Source organism: Vespula vulgaris, unplaced genomic scaffold (assembly GCF_905475345.1).
Source record: "Vespula vulgaris unplaced genomic scaffold, iyVesVulg1.1, whole genome shotgun sequence".
Classification (NCBI taxonomy): Eukaryota; Metazoa; Arthropoda; class Insecta; order Hymenoptera; family Vespidae; genus Vespula; species Vespula vulgaris.
In genome coordinates, this window is record NW_026114518.1 from 57,407 (window position 1) to 76,077 (window position 18,671).

Genomic DNA, 18,671 nt, shown 5'->3' on the forward strand with positions numbered 1-18,671 from the left:
ATATTTAGCGAGTAACATCGAGAAGTCTTGTTCTTTTGTCCCATGATGTTGAATCTTGTCCTATGTAATGCGGTATATAATATATATACATGTATATATGTTTATATATGTATATATATTATATATGTGTATATATATATATATGTATATATACATGCTTACACACACGCACACATATATATATACATATGCACTTAATTTTTTATTAATATTATGTTTTCATGTAATATAAAATAATAATAATAATATTTCACTTCATATGTATATAGGTACATGAAAAATCGATTGAGCAATGCGCAGTAGACAGATCTGCTGGTAACTTTTTTCCCAGGTAGACCATACCTATGGCCCTTTGTTAGAAGTGATCAGCACAACGCCCAACGTACAATACTTGTCAGTCATCTTCTCTTGTTAAGGGCGTGTACTGCATCGTATAGGAAAAAAAATTTTAAGTTCTCATTAGTTCTTAAAAACGTTAAAACGTTCAAGAAAAAGTTACATTTCTCAATTTCGATATCATCTCATTCAATTATTTTTATTCAGTAAAATGGGTAAAACAGCAATAATGATTTTACAAGAGTTAGGAATGAAAGAGGGCTTCTTACCAGTTTACACATTGCTTCGTTCACAAACTGGTAAGCAAATAAATATATTTACTTTTAAAGTACAATATAAAGAGTTCTCAGCAATTGGACAAGCTCTGAATAAAAAAGATGCGAAGCAGAAAGCAGCTCAGAATATGTTAATATTGTTGGAAGACCCAAATGACATTTCTAAGACAAAACCACTATCATCTTCAAACGACATTTATCCTGATACTTCATCAGTACCAGCTTTGCTAGATTCAACATTAATGGATGAAGACCTTAGAAATTATGTTGGATCTTTACAAGTATGACTCATTTAAATTATTATTTTTTCTCTATTTAATTCTGTGAATATATATATATATATATATATATATATATATATATATATATATATATATAAAAATACATATCTAATAGAATATATATACTTTCATCATCATTCTCTTTAGAGTTTACTATATATTTTTTGTAAATACTTTTTGTCTATAACATGATCGTAAGAAAGTTTTCTGGTTTTTTAGCAATACTGTTTAGAAAATAAATTAATGCAGGCAGAGTATCAAACTACTAATATAACTGGCCCAGCACACGAAAAAGTGTTTACTATGTCCTGTACAGTAGGGTCAATAACTGAAGAAGCAACAGGAACTAGAAAAAAGCAAGTCAAACAAAGTGTAGCAAAAAAGATACTAGAACGTCTCACGAATACTAATGATCCGTCAGTTGCAAACAAAGATGAATGCGGATCTTCTAATCCTTTTAAAGACTGTGACGATTTGTCTGGAATAGACAAAGATGTTCTTAACGAGTTAAGTTTAAAAGTAGATAATTGTTAACTTAACGAAACCGAATCTCAAGCGAATAAGAAGAAAAAATTTCTAGATCCAAATATCAAGAGTTACCTAGGACCAATACTTCCAAAGGATGTTATTGAATTACAAAATCGTCATTTTTTATTCAAACAGTACGTTTACAATACTGTTTGTAATGGTAGCGAGGAAAAATTAATTGAAATATTTAATACTGTCAAGAGCTTTAAGACAAATTTTACAGATATAGAGAAATGTGACATCGTAACTTTAACTTCTCTGGAACAGGAGATTTTAACATATATTCAAGAGAAAATGAAATTATCCATAGAAAGAAAGATTATAGGTTCCAATGATCCATCGCTACAGTTAACTGTTTTTAGAATAAATGCTCCTATACCTATTACTCAAATTGGAGCGCATAACGATTCTGTGGTTTCCGGAGCAATAGCTCTAGCTAATATTCTTGACACGATTATAACATTCTTGGAGTAAATGTAAATGTCCAATTTCTTACAGTTGTTCTTACAATTTTACGTTCTGACATTTACTTTTTGATATTATAATTTATATATGTTGATATCACAATTTATACAATCGTAATTGTGTTCGCAATTGTGATAATAATCGTGACAATAATCGTGATCGTGATCGTAGTCGTAGTCGTAATTGGGATCTTAATCTTATTCGGGATCTTAATCTTAATCGGAATCTTAATCTTAATCCTAATCTTTATCTTAATCTTAATCTTAACCTTAATCTTAATCGGAATCGTAGTCGTGACCAATAGCAGCCGAGTTATAACGGTTTAAAGGGAACAAGGGAAAAAAAATTTTTTTTTAACAATTTTTTTCTCCGAAACTGTGGCATCTAGAACAACTGGACCGAGGTCATTGGAAAGGGCTCGTCGCGCCCTACACGCCCATATTTTTTTCATCCAGATCTGACCAATAGGAGCCGAGTAACATCGGTTTAAAGGGAACAAAGGAAAAAAAAATTTTTCTTTAACAATTTTTTTCTCCGAAACTGTGGCACCTAGAACAACCGGACCGAGGGCATTGGAAAGGGCTCGTCGCCTCCTACACGGCCATATTTTTTTCATCCAGACCTGACCAATAGGAGCCGAGTTACAACGGTTTAAATGGAACAAAGGAAAATAATCTTTCTTTAACAATTTTTTTCTCCAAAACTATAGCACCTAGAACAACCGGACAGGGGTCATTGGAAGGCGCTCCTCGCGCCCTACACGGCCATATTTTGCACATCCAGATCTGACCAATAGGAGCCGAGTTATAACGGTTTAAAGGGAACAAAGGAAAAAAAAATTTTTCTTTAACAATTTTTTTCTCCGAAACTATAGCACCTAGCACAACCGGAGCGAGGGCATTGGAAAGGGCTCGTCGCCTCCTACACGCCCATATTTTTTTCGTCCACATCTGACCAATAGGAGCCGAGTAACAACGGTTTAAAAGGAACAAAGGAAAATAATCTTTCTTTAACAATTTTTTTCTCCGAAACCGTGGCCCCTAGAACAACCGGAGCGAGGGCATTGGAAAGGGCTCGTCGCCTCCTACACGGCCATATTTTTTTCATCCAGACCTGACCAATAGGAGCCGAGTTACAACGGTTTAAATGGAACAAAGGAAAATAATCTTTCTTTAACAATTTTTTTCTCCAAAACTATAGCACCTAGAACAACCGGACAGGGGTCATTGGAAGGCGCTCCTCGCGCCCTACACGGCCATATTTTGCACATCCAGATCTGACCAATAGGAGCCGAGTTATAACGGTTTAAAGGGAACAAAGGAAAAAAAAATTTTTCTTTAACAATTTTTTTCTCCGAAACTATAGCACCTAGCGCAACCGGAGCGAGGGCATTGGAAAGGGCTCGTCGCCTCCTACACGCCCATATTTTTTTCGTCCACATCTGACCAATAGTAGCCGAGTTACAACGGTTTAAATGGAACAAAGGAAAATAATCTTTCTTTAACAATTTTTTTCTCCAAAACTATAGCACCTAGAACAACCGGACAGGGGTCATTGGAAGGCGCTCCTCGCGCACTACACGGCCATATTTTGTTCATCCAGATCTGACCAATATGAGCCGAGTTATAACGGATAAAGCGGAACAAAGGAAAAAAAAATTTTTCCTTAACAATTTTTTTCTCCGAAACTGCGGCACCTAGAACAACCGGAGCGAGGGCATTGGAAAGGGCTCGTCGCCTCCTACACGGTCATATTTTTTTCATCCAGATCTGACCAATAGGAGCCGAGTTACAACGGTTTAAATGGAACAAAGGAAAAAAAATTTTTTTTAACAATTTTTTTCTCCGAAACTGTGGCACCTAGAACAACCAGAGCGAGGGCATTGGAAAGGGCTCGTCGCGCTCTACACGCCCATATTTTTTTCATCCAGATCTGACCAATAGCAGCCGAGTTATAACGGTTTAAAGGGAACAAGGGAAAAAAAAATTTTTCTTTAACAATTTTTTCCTCCGAAACTGTGGCATCTAGAACAACTGGACCGATGTCATTGGAAAGGGCTCGTCGCGCCCTACGCGCTCATATTTTTTTCATCCAGATCTGACCAATAGGAGCCGAGTTACAACGGTTTAAATGGAACAAAGGAAAAAAAATTTTTTTTTAACAATTTTTTTCTCCGAAACTGTGGCATCTAGAACAACTGGACCGAGGTCATTGGAAAGGGCTCGTCGCGCCCTACACGCCCATATTTTTTTCATCCAGATCTGACCAATAGGAGCCGAGTAACATCGGTTTAAAGGGAACAAAGGAAAAAAAAATTTTTCTTTAACAATTTTTTTCTCCGAAACTGTGGTACCTAGAACAACCGGACCGAGGGCATTGGAAAGGGCTCGTCGCCTCCTAGACGGCCATATTTTTTTCATCCAGACCTGACCAATAGGAGCCGAGTTACAACGGTTTAAATGGAACAAAGGAAAATAATCTTTCTTTAACAATTTTTTTCTCCAAAACTATAGCACCTAGAACAACCGGACAGGGGTCATTGGAAGGCGCTCCTCGCGCCCTACACGGCCATATTTTGCACATCCAGATCTGACCAATAGGAGCCGAGTTATAACGGTTTAAAGGGAACAAAGGAAAAAAAAATTTTTCTTTAACAATTTTTTTCTCCGAAACTATAGCACCTAGCACAACCGGAGCGAGGGCATTGGAAAGGGCTCGTCGCCTCCTACACGCCCATATTTTTTTCGTCCACATCTGACCAATAGGAGCCGAGTAACAACGGTTTAAAAGGAACAAAGGAAAATAATCTTTCTTTAACAATTTTTTTCTCCGAAACCGTGGCCCCTAGAACAACCGGAGCGAGGGCATTGGAAAGGGCTCGTCGCCTCCTACACGGCCATATTTTTTTCATCCAGACCTGACCAATAGGAGCCGAGTAACAACGGTTTAAATGGAACAAAGGAAAATAATCTTTCTTTAACAATTTTTTTCTCCAAAACTATAGCACCTAGAACAACCGGACAGGGGTCATTGGAAGGCGCTCCTCGCGCCCTACACGGCCATATTTTGCACATCCAGATCTGACCAATAGGAGCCGAGTTATAACGGTTTAAAGGGAACAAAGGAAAAAAAAATTTTTCTTTAACAATTTTTTTCTCCGAAACTATAGCACCTAGCGCAACCGGAGCGAGGGCATTGGAAAGGGCTCGTCGCCTCCTACACGCCCATATTTTTTTCGTCCACATCTGACCAATAGGAGCCGAGTTATAACGGTTTAAAGGGAACAAAGGAAAACAAATTTTTTTTTAACAATTTTTTCCTCCGAAACTGTGGCATCTAGAACAACTGGACCGATGTCATTGGAAAGGGCTCGTCGCGCCCTACGCGCCCATATTTTTTTCATCCAGATCTGACCAATAGTAGCCGAGTTACAACGGTTTAAATGGAACAAAGGAATATAATCTTTCTTTAACAATTTTTTTCTCCAAAACTATAGCACCTAGAACAACCGGACAGGGGTCATTGGAAGGCGCTCCTCGCGCACTACACGGCCATATTTTGTTCATCCAGATCTGACCAATATGAGCCGAGTTATAACGGATAAAGCGGAACAAAGGAAAAAAAAATTTTTCCTTAACAATTTTTTTCTCCGAAACTGCGGCACCTAGAACAACCGGAGCGAGGGCATTGGAAAGGGCTCGTCGCCTCCTACACGGTCATATTTTTTTCATCCAGATCTGACCAATAGGAGCCGAGTTACAACGGTTTAAATGGAACAAAGGAAAAAAAATTTTTCTTTAACAATTTTTTTCTCCGAAACTGTGGCACCTAGAACAACCAGAGCGAGGGCATTGGAAAGGGCTCGTCGCGCTCTACACGCCCATATTTTTTTCATCCAGATCTGACCAATAGCAGCCGAGTTATAACGGTTTAAAGGGAACAAAGGAAAAAAAAATTTTTCTTTAACAATTTTTTCCTCCGAAACTGTGGCATCTAGAACAACTGGACCGATGTCATTGGAAAGGGCTCGTCGCGCCCTACGCGCTCATATTTTTTTCATCCTGATCTGACCAATAGGAGCCGAGTTACAACGGTTTAAATGGAACAAAGGAAAAAAAATTTTTTTTTAACAATTTTTTTCTCCGAAACTGTGGCACCTAGAACAACCGGAGCGAGGGCATTGGAAAGGGCTCGTCGCGCTCTACACGCCCATATTTTTTTCATCCAGATCTGACCAATAGCAGCCGAGTTATAACGGTTTAAAGGGAACAAAGGAAAAAAAAATTCTCTTTAACAATTTTTCTCTCCGAAACTATAGCACCTAGAACAACCGTAGCGAGGGCATTGGAAAGGGCTCGTCGCCTCCTACACGGCCATATTTTTTTCATCCAGATCTGACCAATAGGAGCCGAGTTACAACGGTTTAAATGGAACAAAGGAAAAAAAATTTTTCTTTAACAATTTTTTTCTCCGAAACTGTGGCACCTAGAACAACCAGAGCGAGGGCATTGGAAAGGGCTCGTCGCGCTCTACACGCCCATATTTTTCTCATCCAGATCTGACCAATAGCAGCCGAGTTATAACGGTTTAAAGGGAACAAAGGAAAAAAAAATTTTTCTTTAACAATTTTTTCCTCCGAAACTGTGGCATCTAGAACAACTGGACCGATGTCATTGGAAAGGGCTCGTCGCGCCCTACGCGCCCATATTTTTATCATCCAGATCTGACCAAAAGGAGCCGAGTTACAACGGTTTAAATGGAACAAAGGAAAACAAATTTTTTTTTAACAATTTTTTCCTCCGAAACTGTGGCATCTAGAACAACTGGACCGATGTCATTGGAAAGGGCTCGTCGCGCCCTACGCGCCCATATTTTTTTCATCCAGATCTGACCAATAGTAGCCGAGTTACAACGGTTTAAATGGAACAAAGGAAAATAATCTTTCTTTAACAATTTTTTTCTCCAAAACTATAGCACCTAGAACAACCGGACAGGGGTCATTGGAAGGCGCTCCTCGCGCACTACACGGCCATATTTTGTTCATCCAGATCTGACCAATATGAGCCGAGTTATAACGGATAAAGCGGAACAAAGGAAAAAAAAATTTTTCCTTAACAATTTTTTTCTCCGAAACTGCGGCACCTAGAACAACCGGAGCGAGGGCATTGGAAAGGGCTCGTCGCCTCCTACACGGTCATATTTTTTTCATCCAGATCTGACCAATAGGAGCCGAGTTACTACGGTTTAAATGGAACAAAGGAAAAAAAATTTTTCTTTAACAATTTTTTTCTCCGAAACTGTGGCACCTAGAACAACCAGAGCGAGGGCATTGGAAAGGGCTCGTCGCGCTCTACACGCCCATATTTTTTTCATCCAGATCTGACCAATAGCAGCCGAGTTATAACGGTTTAAAGGGAACAAAGGAAAAAAAAATTTTTCTTTAACAATTTTTTCCTCCGAAACTGTGGCATCTAGAACAACTGGACCGATGTCATTGGAAAGGGCTCGTCGCGCCCTACGCGCTCATATTTTTTTCATCCAGATCTGACCAATAGGAGCCGAGTTACAACGGTTTAAATGGAACAAAGGAAAAAAAATTTTTTTTTAACAATTTTTTTCTCCGAAACTGTGGCACCTAGAACAACCGGAGCGAGGGCATTGGAAAGGGCTCGTCGCGCTCTACACGCCCATATTTTTTTCATCCAGATCTGACCAATAGCAGCCGAGTTATAACGGTTTAAAGGGAACAAAGGAAAAAAAAATTCTCTTTAACAATTTTTCTCTCCGAAACTATAGCACCTAGAACAACCGTAGCGAGGGCATTGGAAAGGGCTCGTCGCCTCCTACACGGCCATATTTTTTTCATCCAGATCTGACCAATAGGAGCCGAGTTACAACGGTTTAAATGGAACAAAGGAAAAAAAATTTTTCTTTAACAATTTTTTTCTCCGAAACTGTGGCACCTAGAACAACCAGAGCGAGGGCATTGGAAAGGGCTCGTCGCGCCCTACGCGCCCATATTTTTTTCATCCAGATCTGACCAATAGCAGCCGAGTTAAAACGGTTTAAAGGGAACAAAGGAAAAAAAAATTCTCTTTAACAATTTTTCTCTCCGAAACTATAGCACCTAGAACAACCGGAGCGAGGGCATTGGAAAGGGCTCGTCGCGCTCTACACGCCCATATTTTTTTCATCCAGATCTGACCAATAGGAGCCGAGTTACAACGGTTTAAATGGAACAAAGGAAAATAATCTTTCTTTAACAATTTTTTTCTCCGAAACCGTGGCTCCTAGAACAACCGGAGCGAGGGCGTTGGAAAGGGCTCGTCGCCTCCTACACGGCCATATTTTTTTCATCCAGAGCTGACCAATAGGAGCCGAGTTACAACGGTTTAAATGGAACAAAGGAAAATAATCTTTCTTTAACAATTTTTTTCTCCAAAACTATAGCACCTAGAACAACCGGACAGGGGTCATTGGAAGGCGCTCCTCGCGCCCTACACGGCCGTATTTTGTTCATCCAGATCTGACCAATAGGAGCCGAGTTATAACGGTTTAAAGGGAACAAAGGAAAAAAAATTTTTCTTTAACAATTTTTTTCTCCGAAACTGTGGCACCTAGAACAACCAGAGCGAGGGCATTGGAAAGGGCTCGTCGCCTCCTACACGGCCATATTTTTTTCATCCAGATCTGACCAATAGGAGCCGAGTTACAACGGTTTAAATGGAACAAAGGAAAATAATCTTTCTTTAACAATTTTTTTCTCAAAAACTATAGCACCTAGAACAACGGAAGCGAGGGCATTGGAAAGGGCTCGTCGCGCCGTACACGCCTATATTTTTCTCATCCAGATCTGACCAATAGGAGCCGAGTTATAACGGTTTAAAGGGAACAAAGGAAAAAAAAATTTTTCTTTCACAATTTTTCTCTCCGAAACTATAGCACCTAGAACAACCGTAGCGAGGGCATTGGAAAGGGCTCGTCGCCTCCTACACGGCCATATTTTTTTCATCTAGATCTGACCAATAGGAGCCGAGTTACTACGGTTTAAATGGAACAAAGGAAAATAATCTTTCTTTAACAATTTTTTTCTCCAAAACTATAGCACCTAGAACAACCGGACAGGGGTCATTGGAAGGCGCTCCTCACGCACTACACGGCCATATTATGTTCATCCAGATCTGACCAATAGGAGCAGAGTTATAACGGTATAAAGGGAACAAAGGAAAAAAAAATTTTTCTTTAACAATTTTTTTCTCCGAAACAATAGCACCTAGAACAACCGGAGCGAGGGAATTGGAAAGTGCTCGTCGCCTCCTACAGGAGCATATTTTTTTCATCCAGATCTGACCAATAGGAGCCGAGTTATAACGGTTTAAAGGGAACAAAGGAAACAAAAATTTTTCTTTAACAATTTTTTCCTCCGAAACTGTAGCACTTGGAACAACCGGAGCGAGGGCATTGGAAAGGACTCGTCGCCTCCTACACGCCCATATTTTTTTCATCCACATCTGACCAATAGGAGCCGAGTTACAACGGTTTAAATGGAACAAAGGAAAAAAAATTTTTTTTTAAAGATTTTTCTCTCCGAAACTGTGGCACCTAGAACAACCGGAGCGAGGGCATTGGAAAGGACTCGTCGCGCCGTACACGCCCATATTTTTTTCATCCAGATCTGACCAACTGGAGCCGAGTTATAACGGTTTAAAGGGAACAAAGGAAAACAAAATTTTTTTAAATAATTTTTCTCTCCGAAACTATAGCACCTAGAACAACCGTAGCGAGGGCATTGGAAAGGGCTCGTCGCCTCCTACACGGCCATATTTTTTTCATCCAGATCTGACCAATAGGAGCCGAGTTACAACGGTTTAAATGGAACAAAGGAAAATAATCTTTCTTTAACAATTTTTTTCTCCAAAACTATAGCACCTAGATCAACCGGACAGGAGTCATTGGAAGGCGCTCCTCGCGCGATACACGGCCATATTTTGTTCATCCAGATCTGACCAATAGGAGCCGAGTTATAACGGTTTAAAGGGAACAAAGGAAAAAAAAATTTTTATTTAACAATTTTTTCCTCCGAAACTGTAGCACCTAGAACAACCGGAGCGAGGGAATTGGAAAGGGCTCGTCGCCTCCTACACGGCCATATTTTTTTCATCCAGATCTGACCAATAGGAGCCGAGTTACAACGGTTTAAATGGAACAAAGGAAAATAATCTTTCTTTAACAATTTTTTTCTCAAAAACTATAGCACCTAGAACAACGGAAGCGAGGGCATTGGAAAGGGCTCGTCGCGCCGTACACGCCTATATTTTTCTCATCCAGATCTGACCAATAGGAGCCGAGTTATAACGGTTTAAAGGGAACAAAGGAAAAAAAAATTTTTCTTTCACAATTTTTCTCTCCGAAACTATAGCACCTAGAACAACCGTAGCGAGGGCATTGGAAAGGGCTCGTCGCCTCCTACACGGCCATATTTTTTTCATCTAGATCTGACCAATAGGAGCCGAGTTACAACGGTTTAAATGGAACAAAGGAAAAAAAATTTTTTTTTAACAATTTTCTTCTCCGAAACTGTGGCACCTAGAACAACCGGAGCGAGGGCATTGGAAAGGGCTCGTCGCGCTCTACACGCCCATATTTTTTTCATCCAGATCTGACCAATAGCAGCCGAGTTAAAACGGTTTAAAGGGAACAAAGGAAAAAAAAATTCTCTTTAACAATTTTTCTCTCCGAAACTATAGCACCTAGAACAACCGGAGCGAGGGCATTGGAAAGGGCTCGTCGCGCTCTACACGCCCATATTTTTTTCATCCAGATCTGACCAATAGGAGCCGAGTTACAACGGTTTAAATGGAACAAAGGAAAATAATCTTTCTTTAACAATTTTTTTCTCCGAAACCGTGGCCCCTAGAACAACCGGAGCGAGGGCGTTGGAAAGGGCTCGTCGCCTCCTACACGGCCATATTTTTTTCATCCAGAGCTGACCAATAGGAGCCGAGTTACAACGGTTTAAATGGAACAAAGGAAAATAATCTTTCTTTAACAATTTTTTTCTCCAAAACTATAGCACCTAGAACAACCGGACAGGGGTCATTGGAAGGCGCTCCTCGCGCCCTACACGGCCGTATTTTGTTCATCCAGATCTGACCAATAGGAGCCGAGTTATAACGGTTTAAAGGGAACAAAGGAAAAAAAATTTTTCTTTAACAATTTTTTTCTCCGAAACTGTGGCACCTAGAACAACCAGAGGGAGGGCATTGGAAAGGGCTCGTCGCCTCCTACACGGCCATATTTTTTTCATCCAGATCTGACCAATAGGAGCCGAGTTACAACGGTTTAAATGGAACAAAGGAAAATAATCTTTCTTTAACAATTTTTTTCTCAAAAACTATAGCACCTAGAACAACGGAAGCGAGGGCATTGGAAAGGGCTCGTCGCGCCGTACACGCCTATATTTTTCTCATCCAGATCTGACCAATAGGAGCCGAGTTATAACGGTTTAAAGGGAACAAAGGAAAAAAAAATTTTTCTTTCACAATTTTTCTCTCCGAAACTATAGCACCTAGAACAACCGTAGCGAGGGCATTGGAAAGGGCTCGTCGCCTCCTACACGGCCATATTTTTTTCATCTAGATCTGACCAATAGGAGCCGAGTTACTACGGTTTAAATGGAACAAAGGAAAATAATCTTTCTTTAACAATTTTTTTCTCCAAAACTATAGCACCTAGAACAACCGGACAGGGGTCATTGGAAGGCGCTCCTCACGCACTACACGGCCATATTATGTTCATCCAGATCTGACCAATAGGAGCAGAGTTATAACGGTATAAAGGGAACAAAGGAAAAAAAAATTTTTCTTTAACAATTTTTTTCTCCGAAACTATAGCACCTAGAACAACCGGAGCGAGGGAATTGGAAAGTGCTCGTCGCCTCCTACAGGAGCATATTTTTTTCATCCAGATCTGACCAATAGGAGCCGAGTTATAACGGTTTAAAGGGAACAAAGGAAACAAAAATTTTTCTTTAACAATTTTTTCCTCCGAAACTGTAGCACTTGGAACAACCGGAGCGAGGGCATTGGAAAGGACTCGTCGCCTCCTACACGCCCATATTTTTTTCATCCACATCTGACCAATAGGAGCCGAGTTACAACGGTTTAAATGGAACAAAGGAAAAAAAATTTTTTTTTAAAGATTTTTCTCTCCGAAACTGTGGCACCTAGAACAACCGGAGCGAGGGCATTGGAAAGGACTCGTCGCGCCGTACACGCCCATATTTTTTTCATCCAGATCTGACCAACTGGAGCCGAGTTATAACGGTTTAAAGGGAACAAAGGAAAACAAAATTTTTTTAAATAATTTTTCTCTCCGAAACTATAGCACCTAGAACAACCGTAACGAGGGCATTGGAAAGGGCTCGTCGCCTCCTACACGGCCATATTTTTTTCATCCAGATCTGACCAATAGGAGCCGAGTTACAACGGTTTAAATGGAACAAAGGAAAATAATCTTTCTTTAACAATTTTTTTCTCCAAAACTATAGCACCTAGATCAACCGGACAGGAGTCATTGGAAGGCGCTCCTCGCGCGATACACGGCCATATTTTGTTCATCCAGATCTGACCAATAGGAGCCGAGTTATAACGGTTTAAAGGGAACAAAGGAAAAAAAAATTTTTATTTAACAATTTTTTCCTCCGAAACTGTAGCACCTAGAACAACCGGAGCGAGGGAATTGGAAAGGGCTCGTCGCCTCCTACACGGTCATATTTTTTTCATCCAGATCTGACCAATAGGAACCGAGTTACAACGGTTTAAATGGAACAAGGGAAAAAAAAATTCTCTTTAACAATTTTTCTCTCCGAAACTATAGCACCTAGAACAACCGTAGCGAGGGCATTGGAAAGGGCTCGTCGCCTCCTACACGGCCATATTTTTTTCATCCAGATCTGACCGATAGGAGCCGAGTTACAACGGTTTAAATGGAACAAAGGAAAATAATCTTTCTTTAACAATTTTTTTCTCCAAAACTATAGCACCTAGATCAACCGGACAGGGGTCATTGGAAGGCGCTCCTCGCGCAATACACGGCCATATTTTGTTCATCCAGATCTGACCAATAGGAGCCGAGTTATAGCGGTTTAAATGGAACAAAGGAGAAAAAAATTTTTCTTTAACAATTTTTTCCTAGGAAACTGTAGCACCTAGAACAACCGGAGCGAGGACATTGGAAAGGACTCGTCGCGCCGTACACGCCCATATTTTTTTCATCCAGATCTGACCAATAGGAGCCGAGTTACAACGGTTTAAATGGAACAAAGGAAAATAATCTTTCTTTAACAATTTTTTTCTCCGAAACCGTGGCCCCTAGAAAAACCGGAGCGAGGGCATTGGAAAGGGCTCGTCGCCTCCTACACGGCCATATTTTTTTCATCCAGAGCTGACCAATAGGAGCCGAGATACAACGGTTTAAATGGAACAATGGAAAATAATCTTTCTTTAACAATTTTTTTCTCCAAAACTATAGCACCTAGAACAACCGGACAGGGGTCATTGGAAGGCGCTCCTCGCGCCCTACACGGCCATATTTTGTTCATCCAGATCTGAACAATAGGAGCCGAGTTATAACGGTTTAAATGGAACAAAGGAAAAAAAATTTTTCTTTAACAATTTTTTTCTCCGAAACTGTGGCACCTAGAACAACCAGAGCGAGGGCTTTGGAAAGGGCTCGTCGCCTCCTACACGGCCATATTTTTTTCATCCAGATCTGACCAATAGGAGCCGAGTTACAACGGTTTAAATGGAACAAAGGAAAATAATCTTTCTTTTACAATTTTTTTCTCCAAAACTATAGCACCTACAACAACCGGACAGGGGTCATTGGAAGGCGCTCCTCGCGCGATACACGGCCATATTTTGTTCATCCAGATCTGACCAATAGGAGCCGAGTTATAACGGTTTAAAGGGAACAAAGGAAAAAAAAATTTTTATTTAACAATTTTTTCCTCCGAAACTGTAGCACCTAGAACAACCGGAGCGAGGGAATTGGAAAGGGCTCGTCGCCTCCTACACGGTCATATTTTTTTCATCCAGATCTGACCAATAGGAACCGAGTTTCAACGGTTTAAATGGAACAAAGGAAAAAAAAATTCTCTTTAACAATTTTTCTCTCCGAAACTATAGCACCTAGAACAACCGTAGCGAGGGCATTGGAAAGGGCTCGTCGCGCCGTACACGCCCATATTTTTTTCATCCAGATCTGACCAATAGGAGCCGAGTTACAACGGTTTAAATGGAACAAAGGAAAATAATCTTTCTTTTACAATTTTTTTCTCCAAAACTATAGCACCTACAACAACCGGACAGGGGTCATTGGAAGGCGCTCCTCGCGCGATACACGGCCATATTTTGTTCATCCAGATCTGACCAATAGGAGCCGAGTTATAACGGTTTAAAGGGAACAAAGGAAAAAAAAATTTTTATTTAACAATTTTTTCCTCCGAAACTGTAGCACCTAGAACAACCGGAGCGAGGGAATTGGAAAGGGCTCGTCGCCTCCTACACGGTCATATTTTTTTCATCCAGATCTGACCAATAGGAACCGAGTTTCAACGGTTTAAATGGAACAAAGGAAAAAAAAATTCTCTTTAACAATTTTTCTCTCCGAAACTATAGCACCTAGAACAACCGTAGCGAGGGCATTGGAAAGGGCTCGTCGCCTCCTACACGGCCATATTTTTTTCATCCAGATCTGACCGATAGGAGCCGAGTTACAACGGTTTAAATGGAACAAAGGAAAATAATCTTTCTTTAACAATTTTTTTCTCCAAAACTATAGCACCTAGATCAACCGGACAGGGGTCATTGGAAGGCGCTCCTCGCGCAATACACGGCCATATTTTGTTCATCCAGATCTGACCAATAGGAGCCGAGTTATAGCGGTTTAAATGGAACAAAGGAGAAAAAAATTTTTCTTTAACAATTTTTTCCTAGGAAACTGTAGCACCTAGAACAACCGGAGCGAGGACATTGGAAAGGACTCGTCGCGCCGTACACGCCCATATTTTTTTCATCCAGATCTGACCAATAGGAGCCGAGTTACAACGGTTTAAATGGAACAAAGGAAAATAATCTTTCTTTAACAATTTTTTTCTCCGAAACCGTGGCCCCTAGAAAAACCGGAGCGAGGGCATTGGAAAGGGCTCGTCGCCTCCTACACGGCCATATTTTTTTCATCCAGAGCTGACCAATAGGAGCCGAGATACAACGGTTTAAATGGAACAATGGAAAATAATCTTTCTTTAACAATTTTTTTCTCCAAAACTATAGCACCTAGAACAACCGGACAGGGGTCATTGGAAGGCGCTCCTCGCGCACTACACGGCCATATTTTGTTCATCCAGATCTGACCAATATGAGCCGAGTTATAACGGATAAAGCGGAACAAAGGAAAAAAAAATTTTTCTTTAACAATTTTTTTCTCCGAAACTGCGGCACCTAGAACAACCAGAGCGAGGACATTGGAAAGGGCTCGTCGCGCTCTACACGCCCATATTTTTTTCATCCAGATCTGACCAATAGCAGCCGAGTTATAACGGTTTAAAGGGAACAAAGGAAAAAAAAATTCTCTTTAACAATTTTTCTCTCCGAAACTATAGCACCTAGAACAACCGTAGCGAGGGCATTGGAAAGGGCTCGTCGCCTCCTACACGGCCATATTTTTTTCATCCAGATCTGACCAATAGGAGCCGAGTTACAACGGTTTAAATGGAACAAAGGAAAATAATCTTTCTTTAACAATTTTTTTCTCCAAAACTATAGCACCTAGATCAACCGGACAGGGGTCATTGGAAGGCGCTCCTCGCGCAATACACGGCCATATTTTGTTCATCCAGATCTGACCAATAGGAGCCGAGTTATAACGGTTTAAAGGGAACAGAGGAAAAAAAATTTTTCTTTAACAATTTTTTCCTCCGAAACTGTAGCACCTAGAACAACCGGAGCGAGGGAACTGGAAAGGGCTCGTCGCCTCCTACACGGTCATATTTTTTTCATCCAGATCTGACCAATAGGAGCCGAGTAACAACGGTTTAAATGGAACAAAGGAAAAAAAATTTTTTTTTAACAAGTTTTTTCTCCGAAACTGTGGCACCTAGAACAACCGGAGCGAGGGCATTGGAAAGGGCACGTCGCGCTCTACACGCCCATATTTTTTTCATCCAGATCTGACCAATAGCAGCCGAGTTATAACGGTTTAAATGGAACAAAGGAAAAAAAAATTTTTCTTTAACAATTTTTTCCTAGGAAACTGTAGCACCTAGAACAACCGGAGCGAGGGCATTGGAAAGGACTCGTCGCGCCGTACACGCCCATATTTTTTTCATCCAGATCTGACCAATAGGAGCCGAGTTACAACGGTTTAAATGGAACAAAGGAAAATAATCTTTCTTTAACAATTTTTTTCTCCGAACCCGTGGCCCCTAGAACAACCGGAGCGAGGGCATTGGAAAGGGCTCGTCGCCTCCTACACGGCCATATTTTTTTCATCCAGATCTGACCAATAGGAGCCGAGTTACAACGGTTTAAATGGAACAAAGGAAAATAATCTTTCTTTAACAATTTTTTTCTCCAAAACTATAGCACCTACAACAACCGGACAGGGGTCATTGGAAGGCGCTCCTCGCGCACTACACGGCCATATTTTGTTCATCCAGATCTGACCAATAGGAGCTGAATTATAACGGTTTAAAGGGTACAAAGGAAAAAAAATTTTCCTTTAACAATTTTTTTCTCCGAAACTATAGCACCTAGAACAACGGAAGCGAGGGCATTGGAAAGGGCTCGTCGCGCCGTACACGCCCATATTTTTCTCATCCAGATCTGACCAATAGGAGCCGAGTTATAACGGTTTAAAGGGAACAAAGGAAAAAAAAATTTTTCTTTCACAATTTTTCTCTCCGAAACTATAGCACCTAGAACAACCGTAGCGAGGGCATTGGAAAGGGCTCGTCGCCTCCTACACGGCCATATTTTTTTCATCTAGATCTGACCAATAGGAGCCGAGTTACTACGGTGTAAATGGAACAAAGGAAAATAATCTTTCTTTAACAATTTTTTTCTCCAAAACTATAGCACCTAGAACAACCGGACAGGGGTCATTGGAAGGCGCTCCTCACGCACTACACGGCCATATTATGTTCATCCAGATCTGACCAATAGGAGCAGAGTTATAACGGTATAAAGGGAACAAAGGAAAAAAAAATTTTTCTTTAACAATTTTTTTCTCCGAAACTATAGCACCTAGAACAACCGGAGCGAGGGAATTGGAAAGTGCACGTCGCCTCCTACAGGCGCATATTTTTTTCATCCAGATCTGACCAATAGGAGCCGAGTTATAACGGTTTAAAGGGAACAAAGGAAACAAAAATTTTTCTTTAACAATTTTTTCCTCCGAAACTGTAGCACTTAGCACAACCGGAGCGAGGGCATTGGAAAGGACTCGTCGCCTCCTACACGCCCATATTTTTTTCATCCACATCTGACCAATAGGAGCCGAGTTACAACGGTTTAAATGGAACAAAGGAAAAAAAATTTTTCTTTAAAGATTTTTCTCTCCGAAACTGTGGCACCTAGAACAACCGGAGCGAGGGCATTGGAAAGGACTCGTCGCGCCGTACACGCCCATATTTTTTTCATCCAGATCTGACCAACTGGAGCCGAGTTATAACGGTTTAAAGGGCACAAAGGAAAAAAAAATTTTTTTAAATAATTTTTCTCTCCGAAACTATAGCACCTAGAACAAACGTAGCGAGGGCATTGGAAAGGGCTCGTCGCCTCCTACACGGCCATATTTTTTTCATCCAGATCTGACCAATAGGAGCCGAGTTACAACGGTTTAAATGGAACAAAGGAAAATAATCTTTCTTTAACAATTTTTTTCTCCAAAACTATAGCTCCTAGATCAACCGGACAGGGGTCATTGGAAGGCGCTCCTCGCGCGATACACGGCCATATTTTGTTCATCCAGATCTGACCAATAGGAGCCGAGTTATAACGGTTTAAAGGGAACAAAGGAAAAAAAAATTCTCTTTAACAATTTTTTCCTCCGAAACTGTAGCACCTAGAACAACCGTAGCGAGGGCATTGGAAAGGGCTCGTCGCCTCCTACACGGCCATATTTTTTTCATCCAGATCTGACCGATAGGAGCCGAGTTACAACGGTTTAAATGGAACAAAGGAAAATAATCTTTCTTTAACAATTTTTTTCTCCAAAACTATAGCACCTAGATCAACCGGACAGCGGTCATTGGAAGGCGCTCCTCGCGCAATACACGGCCATATTTTGTTCATCCAGATCTGACCAATAGGAGCCGAGTTATAGCGGTTTAAATGGAACAAAGGAGAAAAAAATTTTTCTTTAACAATTTTTTCCTAGGAAACTGTAGCACCTAGAACAACCGGAGCGAGGACATTGGAAAGGACTCGTCGCGCCGTACACGCCCATATTTTTTTCATCCAGATCTGACCAATAGGAGCCGAGTTACTACGGTTTAAATGGAACAAAGGAAAATAATCTTTTTTAACAATTTTTTTCTCCGAAACCGTAGCCCCTAGAAAAACCGGAGCGAGGGCATTGGAAAGGGCTCGTCGCCTCCTACACGGCCATATTTTTTTCATCCAGAGCTGACCAATAGGAGCCGAGTTACAACGGTTTAAATGGAACAATGGAAAATAATCTTTCTTTAACAATTTTTTTCTCCAAAACTATAGCACCTAGAACA

The 18,671-nt window shown here is 40.7% G+C and overlaps 1 protein-coding gene across 1 annotated transcript; it reads left to right on the top strand.

Annotated features, from left to right (window-relative positions):
- Positions 1-241: 241 nt before the first annotated feature.
- LOC127072473 (RISC-loading complex subunit tarbp2-like) lies at positions 242-1,894 on the top strand. The gene is made up of 3 exons (XM_051012908.1): positions 242-892; positions 1,112-1,421; positions 1,473-1,894. Exons 1-3 carry the CDS (start codon positions 548-550, stop codon positions 1,892-1,894), a joined length of 1,077 nt encoding a protein of 358 aa, XP_050868865.1. The 5' UTR covers positions 242-547.
- The last annotated feature ends 16,777 nt before the right edge of the window (positions 1,895-18,671 follow it).

Coding starts and splice junctions, on each gene's coding strand:
- LOC127072473 (XM_051012908.1), top strand. CDS start 548: ATGGGTAAAACAGCAATAATGATTTTACAAGAGTTAGGAATGAAAGAG. Junction 893..1,111: donor ATTATGTTGGATCTTTACAA/GTATGACTCATT, acceptor CTGGTTTTTTAG/CAATACTGTTTAGAAAATAA. Junction 1,422..1,472: donor AAGTTTAAAAGTAGATAATT/GTTAACTTAACG, acceptor AAAAATTTCTAG/ATCCAAATATCAAGAGTTAC.